Source organism: Melozone crissalis, unplaced genomic scaffold (assembly GCF_028551555.1).
Source record: "Melozone crissalis strain CALT ecotype California unplaced genomic scaffold, PUWL_Pcris_2 ptg000027l_1, whole genome shotgun sequence".
NCBI lineage: Eukaryota > Metazoa > Chordata > Aves > Passeriformes > Passerellidae > Melozone > Melozone crissalis.
Window position 1 is genome coordinate 9,466,364 of NW_026535805.1, and position 18,208 is coordinate 9,484,571.

Sequence of the window (18,208 nt, forward strand, 5' to 3'; positions counted from 1 at the left end):
GACACTCATGCTAGTGAGTTTCCATTGACCTGTTCACATGCAGGTCATGATATTCTGTATCATGGAATAGTTAATCTAGGCAGCCTTATCTCTTAAGGTCATTGACTTGTTTTTCTGCTCATGAAGAGATTTCTCTGTCATTGATTAATTTCCCTTCATCATGAATTGTGATTGTAGGTGTTTAGAAACTCTAACCAGTTTGCCGTATAATTCTTAAATACTGGAATAAAAGGTAATACCTTGTACATAGTCTCCACCTTCTGAAGCTTTCAAAGAAGTAAAGATAACATCTTCCTTGCTTCTGATCATGGAGTCAGACACTTGGTTTCATGCAGTGACCCTGCTGTGGTCGTGCTGCTCGATGCCTTTGCAGTCGTTTGTACTGCTCTGCTGTCTGTTCCATGTACACAGAGCCAATTGTCCAGGTTCACTTTCTGGGTTCTACAAGAAAATGAGCCCTGAACACCCTAGGCTCAGCACTGTGGTCTGTAAACATTGTTGGTCCTTCTAATGCATAAAAATGAATATGTTACTTCTGACAGTGCAGATGTGCCTGTGCTCAAACACATGTGCATGCGTCGCTATGCGTTCAAAAATGCATCTTGTTTGGAGTCTGGGAGGCCTGAGGCACAACAGATCATGAAAGACCAAGGCCATATCATATGTGATTCAGGACACAACAACTAAACATCACTATATGCTTTATTAAGTAATGGAAGGATCCTTGTTTTAGAATTGGTTTCTGAATACTGTGGGTTATTTCAGCTGAATCTTGTTTCTCCCTGGCTGCTGCTGCTCTGTATTATGTCAGTGCATGTGTCTGGCACTGAAAAGTGTTTGATGTTTTCTGTAGGTCATGCAAGATGTTTGATGTTTCTTTGTTGACTTTTGAGTATGAGTAAATAATTGATAGAATCCCCTGTGGCCAGAATTTCTGAACCTTTATGTATATCATTGTGGTCAATTACAATGCGTCAAGCTGTGTTAGGTTTCTCTCTAATTATAATAATCAAATATGTAATGTTCATAATGAAAGGCAGATTTGTGAACATTGTAGCAGTACACTGGCTCCAAATTTTCCTGCTGCTTTTGCCAGAAGAGCAAGAGGCTGTGGGGTGAAAAACATCATGGAGGTACATGGAGATTCTAAGGAAGTTTTCTCAGTATGTTTTCTGGGTAATTTCTTTTGAAAGTCAAGTTTACTCCTGTAATTAATGATGTAATGTGTAAAATTATTAATTTTCAGATACTATTAATAAATAACATTTGCTCAGCTATTTTGCTGACCTTATGGAGCTTATGCAAACCTGTTCATTTCAGATGAGCTTGATAGGGATTCAGGTGTAAATGCTGGGACAAGTTTACAAGTTTAATCATACATCTGGCTGCTCCTTTGGTCAGGAGTTTGCTTCCATTACAGTAATCATGGTGAGTTTAAAAGGTTTTTAATTATTTGGGCTGCAGTCATTTTGGCTGTATTGAAAAGTATCACTGTTAATGTTCTATTTTCTATCAAATAAATTAAAATAGGTACTCTATTAACTATTTAAATTGAATCACAAAAATCCTGTGGCTAAAGAGCAAAAGACCAGCACAGACTTTCCAGTAATTTTCTGTTAGATTATAACTGTTCTGATTTTCATATGCATTTACATGGAAATAATATTTAGCAAAATTGGCAAATACCTCTAAAAACAACAGACAGGGGAACCACCCCCTTCAGCCTTTCCAGCTATCAACAATTTAAGCACAATCTCTTTCCTTCTTCTTTCAGAGAAGTTGTGTGTTCAACAAGAAACTTTGTTATGCTGCTCTCAGGAAGGGTTAAACCATCTTGACTTCCCAGGTCTGACATGAATCAAATAACCATCTGCAGTGACAGATCATGTGCTTGGAGGTTTATGCTTTAAGCTACCCAAATATCAGATAATCCTAGAACATCACAAGAAGAGGTGCAAAGCAGGTTTTATGATTTAATTCTTTCTATGGCTTATACAGTCCATTTAGTTTTATACTGTTGCCAAAATCCTCAACAGCTTTAGGTTTGAAGGGGTTTTGCTGTGTTTCCCAGACTGTCTAGCTGAGGGAGATCAGAGTAAAACTTACTTAACCTTTCTGCTTTTAGGAATTTCAAATTTTGCATTTGTCCACTCCTTTTTTATTTCAGATCTGGATTTATGTCAATGACTGTCGTTAAATTTCTCTTGAGACAAGTTGGCTTTTAAATGAGTACAGTGCACTAAATCTCAGGTGACATCCTTGTGTTGGAACACAGAGAGAATCTAAGAGAACACATCTAAGAGAATTCCCTCCAAGTTTTATGTTTTTAGGGATGGGAAATAATGTCTTACACCTGAGAGGAAGAAAATGGTGAACTTCTAGCTGAGTTTAGGGCTCAGTTTTTCAGAACACTAAGGAGTTAAAAACTTGCAAAAAAAAAAAAAAACCTTGAGGAAAATCTGGGCCATTTTCACAATCTTCTGCATAGTTTCATTAAATTTTCCATTACTCCAGGTTACCGAAGATTTATGATCCATTGGAAATGCTGCAGAGAAATATTTCAGCAAACTTTGTTTGGTATTGTTTTTATTGATGAGGATTATCTGAACGAAAAAGAAAAGAAATTGCTTCCTCGATATGTACCCATTAAGGCTGTCTAAAAAAAAGAGGGGAAAAGAATTCTTGGTAGTGTTTGATACTGCTGGAAGACAGGATTGCTGGACAAAGTGAAGCCTAACTGAGGAAAGGAGGAATGGTCCAGTGGGCAGTCTGGGCCTCCAGAGACCAGAGTTCAGTTCTTGTTTAACCATAGGCTTCTTGTATTACTTGCCAGAAAGTCATTTAGTCTAGCTTGTGCCTTTGGGAGTATCTCATTTTGCATATGGGGAACTGTCTCAGAAGGGTGTTGAAAATAAAATCCATTAATGACTGTGAAACTATATAAATGCCTTCAATATGCTAAGCTTGGCCTTGGTTTCAACATGGGTTTTTTCCTCTGAAAGTATGTCTGGTTTTATGGATGGTTGCCTTTTGTTCCCTGAAACAGGCTACTAAAAGGTTTTATTCAGGCTGGAGTTTTTGATTATCTGTGCTGCTTTCCAGCAATGATTGTACTCATCTCAGTATGCTGCCACAGTTCTTATTTGAGCAATATAGAAGCTGTTTAAATTACCTTTTTAATTAATGTTACTTGCACATGCTAAAACTGTATTTCAGCAAAAGTCACAGCAACAGCATGGGTCAATAAGAAGGTAAAATATTTTGGTGATCAAAGATTTTTCTCAGTCACAGTTGTTGCATCTTTTGCTGCATGTGGCAGATGTGATGTATGTATGCAAGGCACATATTTTGCAATGTGTTTTGCTTACAGCAAAGCTGCTCTTGTATCAACTCCTCTGTCCCATCCCTAGTTTGCATCTTGTTCCCTGTTTCCTTTTGAGCAGTAAAGTCTTTTTTAGATGTCTCCTCATAAGTTCTCTCTGCACGTATAAATGCTAGGCTGCATTCAGAGAGAAGTATTTTTAGTCAAAGAGAAGGGCCAGAATCAGAATAGCTGTGATCAGACTATTTCCATTGCTTTCAAGGATGCCTGTTCTATTCAGCTGAATTTGGCCAGTCCTTCTGTTTCTGGTTACGTGTGTCTGAGGGCACTTCACATGTGATAGCTTTCATAGCATTCAGTGAAAAACGCATGGGAACTTTGGATTCTGCTGTATGCATCTTTTGGTACTTATTTATAATATGACATTGCAGAATCTAAGAACAACTTAATGCACAGATTGAAAAGAAAAAACATGCATATTCTAGTAGTCTATTTTGAAGGTATTTATGCCGTCATGTTTCTAGGCATTAAATTAGACATTTTTAATGAATAATTAAGATTAAATCGGTCCTTTTTTCCTCTGTTTGGCTTGTTACATGAAAGACCTGAGAAGAAGAGAAGGGTTCCTCTAAGTCTAGGGGATTCTGCTTTTGTTGGGGTTTTCATTTTGTATGTAGGGTCAGCTGAGCTCCTGGCTTCTGGCAAAAGCACTAATTCATATGACTGATAAGACTGTCAGTGTCACTGAAATGAAACGTGGGTATTTCATAAATCTGAAAATAAGAATATGTCCATTTCATTCTTACTGGCATTTGAACATATGATGACTGAAACATGCTTTCTTTATAAAAGACTTTCTTTTATAAATAGTTCATTTTTCTTAGAGCATCAGCAAAATTTCCAATTCAAAGTCACTAAGCATCATTTCTAATAAAATGTAAATTTAAATAGTCCACTTGCTGGGTAATAGAAACTTGGTTTCAGGCCTCCAGTCTTTTTCCTGAGTTTCTTCCAATGCTGTTTGTAATTAAAGGGGCAGAACTGAGATTTTGTGATGGTGGTCAGTAACTTGTCCAGATGCCTGATTGTTCTGCGGGGATGATGTTGGGGGTTTATGTGTGTGCATGCACTCTGGGATTTGAACTGCATAAAGTATTTTACTGAAAGCTTAACCAAACAGTGTATAGTGCTGATACAAACAGAGCATTAGACATGTCTGTCTTTAATACAGCCATCTGTTGAGTGCTATAGCAGTTTTTCAAAAGCCTCCCTCAGCATAGACATCAAAGTCTATTCATGCACCTGTGCTTCTGATCTTCTAATATTTTTCTTGTTTAAAACTGGCAAAGGGAGAGGAGCAGTATTTCAAGATCAGCAGCTTTATTTAAAACAAAACACAAAAAGCCAAAAACTCCCCAAAAACTCCCTCACAAAACTCATGCTGCCAATTCAGGAATTGTTAAAAGTGACTTTTTTGGATATTCAATGCTATTATTTATAAAAAACCAGACACCCATGCTTTCATTTTCCTCTCCCTTGAGCAACCCCTGGCCTTGCTAGCATTATTTCCTGCCTGGTCTATTTACAATACAGCTGCTGAGATCATTTGCTTGATCCGTTGTTCCGATGACATCAGCAGGACCTGTGAACTCTTCTCCCAGCCCTCTCCTGGAGAGCAGTGCTCAGTGGAGGAGGAGCTTGCATCATGTCCCCTCATTTACTCACTCTTTCCCCAGCCCAGCGGTCAAAGAAGGAGTCAGAGCTCTTCATTTGTCGGTCTCAAGGTTGTTTTTTGTTCCTTATCTATAAAATTTTTTCTCCTGTCCAGCCGAGGTCCTCTCAGCAGGACAGTCAGAGGCATTCAGCCTGCCCCCGGGGCTGTGTTATGTCTTTATACTAAAAACTACGTGTACAATATTTACAATTACTTTCCAATACATATCACCTATGTTAGACAGTGAGCTTCTACTCTAAACCAATCTAAAAGTGCCAACATCACAGCAGAAGATGGAGGCCAAGAAGGAGAAGGAGCAAGGCTGGACATGCCCTGATCCCTCCATCTTGCCCCCTGAACCCCCATTCTAAAAACCCCAAAAAATCTATTTTTCACCCTGTGATAAATTCACTATCATTCTACTTAAACTTTTGTGGCTTGTAGTTCTTCATATAAGGTTGGTAATTGTTGTTTCCAAGGGCTAAATCAAAGTCACAGGGGTCTTGGGCTCTGTGCCAAGCTCTCTGAGCCCTCATGACAGGGTCTTGTGTCCTCCATGGCAGCCAGAGGAATGTCCTGGGTTCTGACACTGGCACACAAGGTCCCTTGCAATCTTACCTCCATGGTTTTGCTACTAAAACAGATTGAAAATACAGTATTGACATACTGAACATCACGTCACTCAGGCTCTGAAATCATGTGACAGCAACTGCTATGATGGAGCAGAAGCTACTGAGTACATAATGTTTTAGTTACAGTTTTATTTTTCAGAGATGTGAGGCAGCAAAAATAGTTTTTAATTTGTTTTGTACCATTAAGATACTCAAATCCAGCAATATTTAGATTTGCTGATGAAACTTGTGATGAAATACAGGAAGATCTGTAATAAGTTCTTCATTGTGATGCCTGAACCAGAGCTTATTCTCATAGACTGTGCTGTCTTGGAAGTACAGCAGCTTGATACTGAGCACCTGTATTTCATGCTGAGTGAAAGTGACCTCCTCATGGGTAAAGACTCCTTAAAATCCACCAGAATGGTGCAGAAATAAACAAATTTTGTGTTTCAGAAAAAGAGGATAAAGCATGTATTTCTTTCTCCCAGTGGGGACACAAAAGGGGTATTTTAAACACATGTTAACCGTCTGTATGAGCTCTGTGTGTTCATTTCCCCCGTTCTGTGACCAGAGCTGATCAGTCTTGCTGTCACAGTGTTGTTTTCCACATTTCTATATCTGGGCTCAGTATAAATAACAGTAAAACAGTTGCTCAATTGTGGCACTTTTTGACTTTCTTGAAAATAGTGGTGCGAATGTATGTTGGAACAGTACATTAAATGTTTGAAATGTAAAATTCACTGAGCTCAAACTTTCCAAGTGTGCACACTTCTTTTTAATTCCAGTGAGGTGGCAGGGTTCTCAACACCTCTTTGCAAAAGGAGGCTCTATTGGTGCAGGATGTGTCCTGCCTACACCTTGACTGAGAGTTTTGGAAACTTCTGGTTTCCTGCATCTGCAGTCACTTGCTTTGGAAACCATTCTAAGTTTGACATTTTTTTCTTTTTCTCTTCTTGATTACAGATTGACTTGGAGCCAGAAGGGAGAGTGTATGTCATCATAGACCTTTCAGGATCGTCAGGTGAAGGTAGGGACTTTGAATATTTTATCTTACTCTTTCGTGAATGGAATCTCCAAAGGTCTCTGCAATGAAAGTATTAGAAGTGGTGTGTGCTGATACCCTCAAATCTGTATTAACTCAAGTTAAAATGAACACATTTTGAGTCAATAAGCAAATTGCACTTCATCTTACCCTGTTAATCACTGATGGTAACAATACCAGCTAAAATGACCATAATGAAATGATCACACTTAGTAGTACTAATTTCCAGAGGAAACTTCCAAATTATTTAGCTTTTGGAAGAATAGAACACTTATGTAGGTAGAACGGATAAGATGTCAAAAAATAAGGGACAGGAGTTTATTTGCTTTTTAAATTATTCTAATATTTGGTATTTTTCCATTTCAACTAAAGTAATGACCAGAATGTTGTCATTATATGAGATGTTTTCATTTTTATGGCACAACGGTTGCATGTTGGAAAATGACCCAAATATGGAAGGGAAGTATTTATTACATTCTTAAGAAAAATTCTAAAAATAATTTTTCTGCTGCTTACTTTAAACAGTCAAGTGGTATATGGTAGGAATGAGATAATTTATGAAGAAGCAAATCTGTGTGCCTTAGTCATGCACTTGGTGACAGCCTGATCTGCCAAAATGGCCTAGATGATTGATTATCTTAAATTATGTCCAGCAATCAGCTTTGATCAGCTTCCCCCAGTAGCTCATGGAGTTCACTGAAATGAGGTTATCGTCAGTTCACAGAACATAAAGAAGATTCACATGAACCTTGACAGGAATTGAAACCAAAATGCTATGAAATTAAATTATTTTGCCTGGCACAGTGGAGAAACGGTGGAAGAGCATGTTTATCTTTCTGTTCTTTGTAATGAATTGCTGCACTCTGACCAGCTACTAGCAGTAGCTTGCAAAAACACATATTGCTATAAATCCTGAATTTTAAACTTTATCTTATAGCCTCTTTTTGTACCCACCTAAAATGTGCTCTACCATTTTTTCTTCCTGCATATTGAAGAAAATATCAATTAAATAGTAGTTTCCACATGTATTTCTGACTGGCATGACAGTGATCATCTTAAATGTGGTTAAAGGCATTGGTGTGACTCTGTCATAGGGCAGGTAGATGTTCTTCCAACCTTCCTCTGATAGCTAATTGCTACCCAGCTGAGCCTGCTGTTACTCTTTCATCCCAAGATGCATTCAAGTGTGTCAGACTGTCAGAGAACAGAAAGAATGGTGTTATGCGGTTCTTCAAAAGTGCTTTAAAACTCTCTAACCTTTTACACAGGAAAGTAAAAAATGGCTATCCTAATGCCTCCTTTATTACGTGGTGCATTACCCTGTAACATTGAAAGGCACTTGGAAAGAAATTTGTGTCGCTACAGTAGCATTGGAGGGGAATACATAAATGGAGACTAGCCAGTGAGGGAAAACAGCTTATGAAATGCTTATGGGGAGGCCTTAGGAGGACCAAGAGCATGTAGTTGTAGGCACACAGTTTGCAGTAATTGGGAGTGGGGCTTCAGCCCAGCTTCATCCCCAGTGGGCACAGCTGTGAGCAGCAGGTGAGCAGCATTGGAGGCAATGAGCCATGGAGTGCCCAGGGGCACTGACCAACCACAAAGGGAGCAGAGGGCACACAGGTGGAATGCAGGAACATGGGGAGTATAAAATGCTGGGCTGAAGAACAAGAAGGGCGAGTGTTTGCAGCTTTCTGAAGTGGTAAGGTGTTGTTCTGTATGGGTTGAAGCATTATGATGTTGTATGGTGATACTCTGTGTATTGTAGCTATCTCAGCTGCAGCATATGCTGTGACATGTAGTTGAGGTGAATTTGGTAGAAATTAGAGAAGTTGGTGCACTTACGAAGTACAGCAGAACTTGTATATTTTTAAGCTTTCCCACTTGTAAAAGTGTTGAGTAGAAGTACTGCAAAGTTCTCTAGGAGGGTTCCAGTTTTACTCACAAAGAAAAGCGGACTAAGTTTGTACAACTGTTTGCAAACCATTTTTATAGCATTATAAGCGATACTATGAAATCTTATTATTGAATGGTTTTATTAGAGGTAAATAATTTTGGATATTTAGTGATGTTATTGAAACACGTAGTTTAACATAACAACTATGTGAATAACAACTTGTGTAGTGAATGGAAACATATAGATCACAAGGGATGTAGCTTATTCTACATGTTTCAAAAATACCTCTTTCATTTTATGTACATGTAGGTAAAGATAATGAATGTGTGAGGTATTTTATGATTTTCAATGTGCTAGTTCATTGTAGTTAATCTGTATTTCTTGAATATTAAAGGAATCTGAAGTTATAGTAGGTGCATCACTTTTGAGTGGCATGGGTTGGTTGAAGTGATTGCTGCTCTTGGCCGTATTTCTGAACCGGGCTCTTGTTTTTTGCAATCCAGTTGTCACTGTGAGTAGCAAGAGTACATAGTATTCTTTTCCTGATGCACAAATGGGCATCGCTCTTTCACCTGGAATTTTGGAGGGGGAAAATTGGCAATTTATGAAAATAAAAATACTCATAGCAACAATTTTAACTGAAGGAAGCAATCAAGTTGTGTGTTTCTTGTAAAAATATACTATGCACTCACCAACCACTCTTGTCTTGTAATGCCATGTACTGAGAATTGGACTTGTTTCTCCAATGTTATATAAGCAGGTTTCTAGTTACCAGCAGTCAGTAATGTAGCTTCAGTTATTTGACACTTCTAGAAGCTTTTTCAGACAGATACCTAAGTTCTCTTTTGGTATAATTCACTTAAGATTGGATTAAACTAATCAATATGGACAAAGAGCATCGTTCTCTACCATACTGCCTCTAAAAGGCAAAAGTCCTAATTTTCTAAGCAAGCCTTTATGTGAGTAAATTGGTATATAAATTGAAAGTAAACTTATGTTGCTACCATATACCTCTTAAAATCCAATTGCCACTTAGTCCCAGCTGTCAGATTGCTTATCCCTCTGCACTATTTGCATTTGTATGGCAAAACAATGAAAACAGTTCATTGTTATAAGCTGGCTTCCTCAACAAAAGCACATGATTCCTGTTCCTCCTCTCCCCCTTGTCTGAGCTGAATCATTCATGGACTTGTGTGGCTTAGGTATGCAGAACAGATGGAAATCTGGCTGATTGCAAAGGCAGGTAAGGGAAATTTCTGCCTTTCCCTAGGCAGAGACAGACTTGTTGAGAGCCACCCTTGCATATCAGTGTCAGCATCTGGCCAAAATTTTTACATGGAGCTAGAGAAAGAACAGTAGAGTCGCTGGCTGTGCGACTTGAAATTTCCAATGGATTGTTCAAATTTCAGGGAGTTGAGTTTTGTTCTGAAAAAATAATTTTCTAGACCTTGCTTCCATTCAGTTCTAATCTTTAAAGCAGAAAAAGATTGAAAAACAAAAATGCTGAAGTCTGAGAAGTGGAAAGCAAGCTATGTGAAAAGTGCTTAAAACAACAACAACAAACCCAAGAGGAGTGTTTTTATCATCATCTTTTTACACTTATCTTGTTTTGGAAACTCCTTATAGTTTCTGAATGTTTGTTTCTGCACAGATAGGGATGGTGAGTAACTATTTATTTTAGCAATCTTCTGTAAATTCTGTAGTAGGAACTATCCAGCCCACATACTGAAAAGAAAATGCTAAATAAACTGTTTTTCACACAGAAGGTGATGTTCTCAAAAGTTAGGATTTAAATTTTTCTGCTAAAGCATGAAGGTTTCCAGATTGTGCTTCCAAACCAGTTCTGCAAAATAATTTACCATTTTGGTGATGTTGACATAGGAAGAGGGTGAGAAAACAGCTCTTAAAGTAAGTCTTTTTAATTCTTCATTGGAAGCTATGTAAGCAGTATTTCTGTAACACCTGTGAGTCACATCTTTACACTTCCTTTGCCAGTACTGATCTGCAGGGTTATTTACCTTCTGTAGGTTGACTTTATTTAAAAGAGGTCTGTGCATTTGGAGTAAATCTATATTGGTTTCCTGTGAATGGAAGCAGCTGTACCAATGGAACCTTCCCAAATGTAGACATGCACTAAGGTGTCTGCTCACAGCCTGAAATAACTGCAACAATTACTCAGGAGCAGTTAACTGCAACAGTTAATCAATAAAGTTCTATTTATAATTTAAAAAAAATTAATTTGGTTGGGTTTCTTTAAGTGTTTTTAACTGCTTAGGGAACTGCCTGCCCAGAACTTTAAGGGATATTTCAAAAACAAACCCCTTTGGTCAAACAAGCAAATGTGGCTTCTCAGAACCTGACACACCAACAGGATGAGCTGGAATTTGTTACATAGATTTGTTGGAATTTGGTACGTAGATATGTACTGTGACATATGCGAGCACATAGCATCGTTAAGCATTTCTGATAGTTTGCTTTTGGGAAACCAAATCAAAATGTGGGTGGCTGCAGTTGTTATTCTACCAGAATAGTTTGTCAGTCTTGCAAAGCATGTAATCACTCAAGTCTGCTGTTAAGTGAACATTTGGTGACCCCTTTATGTATGCAGTTATAAGAAAAACAAAGTTTATAGTGGGCTGATGTTTGTAAAAAAGGAATTAGCTTGGAAAAGATCCATTGCATTTATTCTCTTACTTTGCAAACTGGAACTTGTGGCTGCGCAGGTTTTTAGTCTTGTATCTTGAACTTCTGCCTGGGCTATGGAGAAGGATGTGTCTGTGTCTCAGTCTGTCAGTGAGCAGGAGGATCTGCAAGACTGGCTGCCTTATTCATTCCTGCAGTGCTGCTTGTTGTGCAAGGTCATATTGATTTTCTATATTGATTCAGTGTTGCTGTATCGTATGCACTATTTCTATACTGAAGTGCACTCACTAACTTTGTTATTGACATGCTTTAGCAGTGTCTTTACATCTATGTTTTCATTCCTTTTCTTTTAGTTCTTACAGAGCTTTGTGAGTAAAGATTTTTGAATTATTTGAGAAATACATAAGACCTCCAGTGTAGCTGATTAAATGCAGACTAAAGTTTAAAACTTAACTAATACAGTGATGCAATGATTCGATTTACAAACTGGAGTAACAGATGGCCCACAAATGGGTAAGAGAGGTAAATTGCCTGAGGAATGATTAAAAACATTTTCAGCAAAGTCAGTTTTATGCGTACTGAAAGACAGGTGCTGCTATATTTAACAGCTTGTGACCTGTCTGCTGCATTTGTCATTGAGGGTTTCTTTTTTCTTTGAAATTACTGGTTTGTGTGGGATACAAACATAGACAGTTACTTGCAGTACTTTCTGCCAACTTAAGTATTAAGTTACTATTTGAAATATGTCAATATTAAATCAGCTGTGGACACCTTCAGAATGACCTTGACGTGTTAGTTTTTTTTCTTAACTGTGTTTATTATAGGTAACATGTAATACAAATTTAAGAACTATTAAAAACTCTTTTTCTATGTCTAATCAATTGTAATTGTTTATCATTGTTAGATGTTCCAATTTGCATTCTGGCATTGTTCTTCTGTACAATCACAGATTGCCCATTTTTGAGTGGGCTGATGAATTGCAGTAAAATACCACAGCTTCTAATACATTCATCTTCAGATTCATCTGCTTGTAAGATACTAAAGTTGCCCAAGATGAAGAACATAAGGTGGTATTTTACAATAAAGCTTGCTAGCTGAAGTCATGGTATTTTGTGAATGGAAAACATTTTGTTTACATTTATTTTCTGGCCTTTTTGCATTGAAATAGCAAAAAAAACCCCTTAAAATTCAACACCAAGTTATGTATTTCACATCATTCAAAATATATGAATTTGTAGGAAGTTTGCCAGTTCTGCTAGCTCACTAGGCTCTCAGGTTTGCAAATATGGTTATTGTTGATTGGCATATCAGGAGAGAATGTCTGCATGAGAAAAAGTATTAGTAGAAGGAGTGAATGTTTCTTAATGTCATTTTTTTGTTCCATACTTGATAGATCTGTAACATAGATACAGCTTGTTTATCAAAATATCCAGAGGATTTGTTTCAGGCATTCAACTTTGGTAGAATTGATGCAGCAAGAAAAATTGCATTTCTGTTCCCTGTTGTAGCATCGTTTTGCAAAAATCTGTTTATAGAAAATATCCCACAGGATACAAACTTTCTCTACAATTCCTAATGTAGCTATTTGCCAGTGCTTTTCCTTAAAGTACTTGTACTTGTTATTGTCATCATCATTAATTATGCTTCTTGTGCTATAAGGGCTCAGTGAATGAGATCTTGTTGTGCCAGGCACTGTTTGAACAGAAAACAGTGGAAGGTGCTTAATCAGAAATCTCAAAGTCTGAATCAGGGAGCATTTTTGCTTGGTTGTTTCAGGAATTTGTGTTAGTGAAGAGTAGTGTTTTTTCACTAATATCTTCTATTGCAAATACAACTTTGACAGGCTGCTTGTTTGTCAGTTCCTTGTAGCCATCAGCTGCTGATCTTGGGGCGCTGAACCCGCAGTGAAAGAATTCTCAGGTTTGTTCCAAATTTATGGATGAAGAACCTTTTTTTTTAATAACCCATTCACTTTCAGTAAACACACGGAAAAAGAGTCACAGTCATTATAGATTTACTATTAAAAACTTATATCTTATTTTGCTCCCCAGAATTTGATTGAGCATTCAACTCACACACATTCTTACTCTTCTCTGAATGTTAATGTTTGAGAAGAAGCTGAGTGTTGGAAATGTCTTAGGCAGACCCCTAGGGAGTCTGGGGAGAGTCAGTGGTTTAGTAAGAGTATGGATCTCTCAGGGGGGACATGAGTAGCCTCTGTAGCTTTTCCAGAGCTGTAGGTGAAGCAGAAAGGGTCTGCACAAAAAGATCTGTTGTGGCACTGGGGCAAGCAGTCTTCCAGTGGTACAATGTAAAGTGTCTGTGAGGTAAGGATAATGTTTGGGAAACTATTTACTAAGACTCAGCAAGCCGCCTGAAGATTACATTTTTAGACTCAAGGCTGGGGCTTTTGCTGGGAGTTAGAATAATCAGAAACTATGTAAACAGGACAATGGTGAACTGGCAGTGCTAACTGGGTGGTTTTTGTCTTCGGTCACTTGACTCACGTAGGTTTGCAAGTTAAAGCTCTTCTACAAATGCAGCTTCCCCTGGAAGTTCTTGGGAATATTGTGTGCTCAGGGACATACAGGGTTGGAAGTGTCAATATTGTATAGCTTTTCTCTCTTCCTACTGTAAAGCAAAACATCCAGAAAAACCAGGCATGTATTGGTTGCTCTGTTCAGTCTCAGTAAGAAGGACTTCAACCCAAAGTCCTTAGTTTTATTCATAGCTTGGATAAAGGTAGAGTGCTACACTGACTTTTTTGGCTTTCCTTCTGCTGGCTTCCCTGCTTTAAGAGAAAAACAACAATAAACTGAACAACAACAAACTTAACCACAATCTTCCTATTCAAAATTCCTTATGTAGTATATCAACTGTGAGCCTATTTCCTTTGAAGCTTTGGTTTTATGTAGACAGGGTTTGGGGAATTACTTTTTTTCCCCATTCAGGTTTTCATTTCTTCATTATCAGATCAGCACACATTCAAACTATAACTGAGGGAAAGGTTAAAATCAAAGAAACAAAACAAACAAACTGATTTGCAAGTTTTCTCCTTCTGCTATGCCTTTATTTTCTTTTCTTAGGAGAGATAATGCAAAGCTGCTACAAATATGCTTTTTCTCTTGAGTCTTACTTGGTTTAAACCTAAAATACATCAGTGCCGATGTGTGGATGCTTATTACAAAAATGAAATTATTTTTTCAGGTTTTTTTCTCTTTTTGAAATTATTAATCTTTTATGACTTTTTTTTACAACTATAAGGAATCTTTAACTATCCAGATAGTTTCTAGCTTGATTTTTTTTTTTTTTTTTTTTTTTTTTTTAGTTTTTTAAGCCAACCAACGAAACTAAAAAACCACTAAAAACACTTCCCAAGAATTGCATTTATACTAATATGGAGATTTGTAGGTTGCATTGCTCAGTCAGAGCAACTTTCTCATCTCAAATGAACCACGCTAAATAAATCTCTTATTTTCCCCAATCTGTTAGAGTATGTTAATGTCAGTAGATAAGTGCAATACCTGATTCTGGTGTGCATTTGCTTGTTGGTGCAGTAGGTGATGAATTTCTTCTGAGACCAAATTTTACCTGTTGGTAGCACAGAGCAGATATTTTTGTGTTGCTACCCAAGTGAGTAACTGGAAAGACTGAGAAGAGGAACTGTGAAATAAATCTAAGTCCATGTTAAGTTTTTGACTCTTGCCAGTTGATGCTGACTTGACTAATGGCACTTATGGCATTTATTTGGGAAAATGAACCTTACAGGTTAACTCAGTTGAACCATGAACAGTTGAACCCCAAATTTCCTTTGAAAGGTATCTGTGCACACACAAATCAGCTCTTGGTGACAGTTCAGTCTGTTAGTGCATGAGCCTTTTAAACTGCGCTGTTCAGTGTAGAGCTTCTCCAAAGGGTGCTTATATAAATTTAACTTTGTGTGGCAAATGCCTTCATAAGGAACATCTCTCCCTGGATTTATAGCCATCTCTTGGATTGTATCCAGTTAGCTGATTGAACATCTGGTAAGCATTGTGTGTTTGTACTAAGCCCTTACTGTATAAAGCTGGGTCAAGCTTTTCAGGCCAAGATCAGCGACCTTTCCTTGGCAGACTTTTTGCCACTTGCCAAAATAAATGCTTTGCAGGGAGCAAGACACAGATAGAAAATTTGGCTTAAAGGCACCTTCATATTGTACTGGAAGAGTTTGTACTTGCTTAAGGAAAACTGTGTTAGGCTGAAAAAGGATTGAGACTCATATACATGCCATGTTCCCAACTGCTGCCGCTCTCTTTTCCATTTATGTAGTAAAAGCTCTGATTTCCATATGTTGGGTTTTGGGTTTTTTTTAACAAAATCATGCAGGGCCTTTGGAATAGGAATGTTTAATTTTATAACTGCCTATGCCTAGTGTGTTTTTTGAAGAAAACTGGAGAAATGTATCACACTGAAAGCTATAGTGATGTTTTCATACATAAATGAAACATCAACTAGTAGCAAGTTTTGAAACAGATATATTTTTTGAAATCTGTGTGTGGCTGGTTTTTCATAATAGAAGACAACATGGGTGAGTCCAACGCTCACTGCATACCGTGATGTGGAAAATGCATGTATTAGAATTTTGGGGGTTTTTTGTTGTTGTACTTCATAAAATGTATAACCTCTACTCTTAATGATTTGTTAGTGTTTTGCTCTACACTTTTGCTGGTGCAGTTATATGCTCTGAATAGGTCTTTTCCCTCCTCACCCTGATTTCTCAACAATAATGAAACCTGTTTGTTGTTAGAGTAATTGAGGTAAAAGGTCTTGGAGTAATCTATTCTGATTAATCAATCAGGGGTGGATAAATAAGGAAATACACACATTAAGGACAGGTCTGGCCATGTTCCTGGCTATTCCATGCATCAGTTTGATTATGAAAACTTACTTGTTCTGTGAGTATCATCAACCAAATGTCTACTGCCTTCAACATAGCTTGAAAATCTACTACTGTTTTTAAAATATAAATTTTAGTCATATAAACAGCTGGAGTGTCCAAGATATGTATTCTTTAAGTATAGTCTTGAAAGGTTAAACTATGCAAGCCTTTTCATGAACCGTCTGTACCTCTGGTGGGAAAAATTGTTTTGCCTCTGTAAAAGGCAGTCTCTGGAATTAAAAATGACTGTGCAAACCTTGCATCACTTGCAGGTTAGAGTTTTTAAAAGGAAGTTGCAAAGTCTAAAAAGGAAGATTAAGCCCTCTCAATATTTGTCTGAATTTTTAGAAGGGCTATACTAGGGGCAGTACAGCAAGCTGAGATACATGCTCTACGCCCTGCCTGCTACTTTGTCCTTTTTTTTGTATAAATTTTATTTTATTTAGTTTGCTTCCATTATTTCTGCCATATGTCTTCCATGTATTGATCAAAAAAGTTAATTACATATGATAGATGTCAGGAATAATGTAAAATATAGATTTTAATGTGTACTAACAGCTTTAGCAGACAAGCTGCCAGATACTTTAGGCTTGCAGTTATTGCATGCTGTGTAGATCCCTGAGTTCTTGTATAGTAAGGATGACGTATATTTCTGAGCAACTATGCTTCTGTAACATCTACACACATGCACACACTCTGAGCTTAAGCATTGATAAATGGTCAAAGAATATCAACATCTAGGTCAAAATACTCAACCTGAATAAATCTGAGGAATTTTAATAAGTCCAGGTTCCACCAGTGAGGCTTCATCCTCCCAGACAGAGGAGATTAAAAGAAAAAAATCTTATTTATATTACAGTATTGTAAAGGAACACTGAGAAATACTCCTTTTTTATTTCTAATTCCCAGATCAGTACCTGGAAACTGGATCTTTCCAGTGAATTCTGAAGCATGTATTTTCCTTCCTTATTAGACTCTGTTTTCAAAAAATCTTCGATGCAGCATTTTTTAACTTCACCTTGGAAGTCTGCTGTGCTGTGAATGGGGCCATTTAAAGGAAACATCTTCCATTGCAATTCATGAACGTTCTGTAGTGATGAAAGTGACCCAGGGTATTTGTTCACCTCTGCCTAAATGCTGGAAGCAGCTGTACTTCTCCTTTTCAGAGCAATGTAATCGTTTACATTTGCACGTTTATAGTACCGTAAGGCAAGAAAGGAAGAAAGAACTTCTTTCCTTTTTAGACTTGAGAAAAATGAAACTGTGAATGTAAAATCACTTTCAGACTTTGGTCTCAAATCCTAGATATAATAGGTGTAATACTTAACTATAGTGTGACAAAGACCTGAAACCATCCTGTGTTCTGTTTGAAAGAGTGCCCATCTACCAGTCCAGTTCTCCTGCTAATCCTGTGTCAGGACTTAGTTTGGGGCTTGGTAAAAATCAGTTTATCTCCTGTGGAACTGTCTTCTCATCTAAAGAGGGCTCCGTAAGCAGAGGTCAGAATTTTAGGATCACGTTTAATGCTTTGCCTCAGGGAGTGAGTTCTTAGTTTTACAAAAATAGTCCTTTGCATTTCAGTTGACTAAGTAAACCAGCAGTGCACAGCCGTGTGTTCAATTAGCATTATATTTAATATTATATTCAGAAGCAGTGATCACATACATTTCAGTGCTTTGTAAATGTCAGCATGAGAATCACACATCATAGCTGCTGAACAGAGAAAAAAGAGGAATAAAAAGGTCTCATTGGCTGCAAACACAGGGAGTAAAATTTAAATAATGGGGAGTTATTTTAATTTTTCAACTGCAACTTGAGTTTCAATGTCTGATTGACTTGGGTTTTAGAACAGTTTGTGGACTAACCAAGTTTTTATTTACTTTTAAATGCTATAAAGTGTTTCTTAAGTAAAGTAGAGTTAAAGTTTATAAAGAATTCTAAGAGTTTTTTCCTATAATTCATTTGTACACACTCCATAGTTGTAGCAGATTTTGTGGATATCCACAATGGCAGATGTTTGTTTTAGAGCATGCAGTTTTTGTGTGCTCAGAGTTTTTG

The 18,208-nt window shown here is 37.4% G+C and overlaps 1 protein-coding gene across 2 annotated transcripts in view; it reads left to right on the forward strand.

Annotated features, from left to right (window-relative positions):
* The window catches only part of PRKCE (protein kinase C epsilon), a 285,862-nt gene that overhangs the window by 93,576 nt on the left and 174,078 nt on the right, over nucleotides 1-18,208 (forward strand). For both annotated transcript variants that reach the window (XM_054279512.1, XM_054279513.1), the window contains exon 2: nucleotides 6,614-6,677. In XM_054279512.1, coding sequence (XP_054135487.1) covers nucleotides 6,614-6,677 — 64 coding nt within the window. The remainder of the gene's footprint in view (nucleotides 1-6,613; nucleotides 6,678-18,208) is intronic.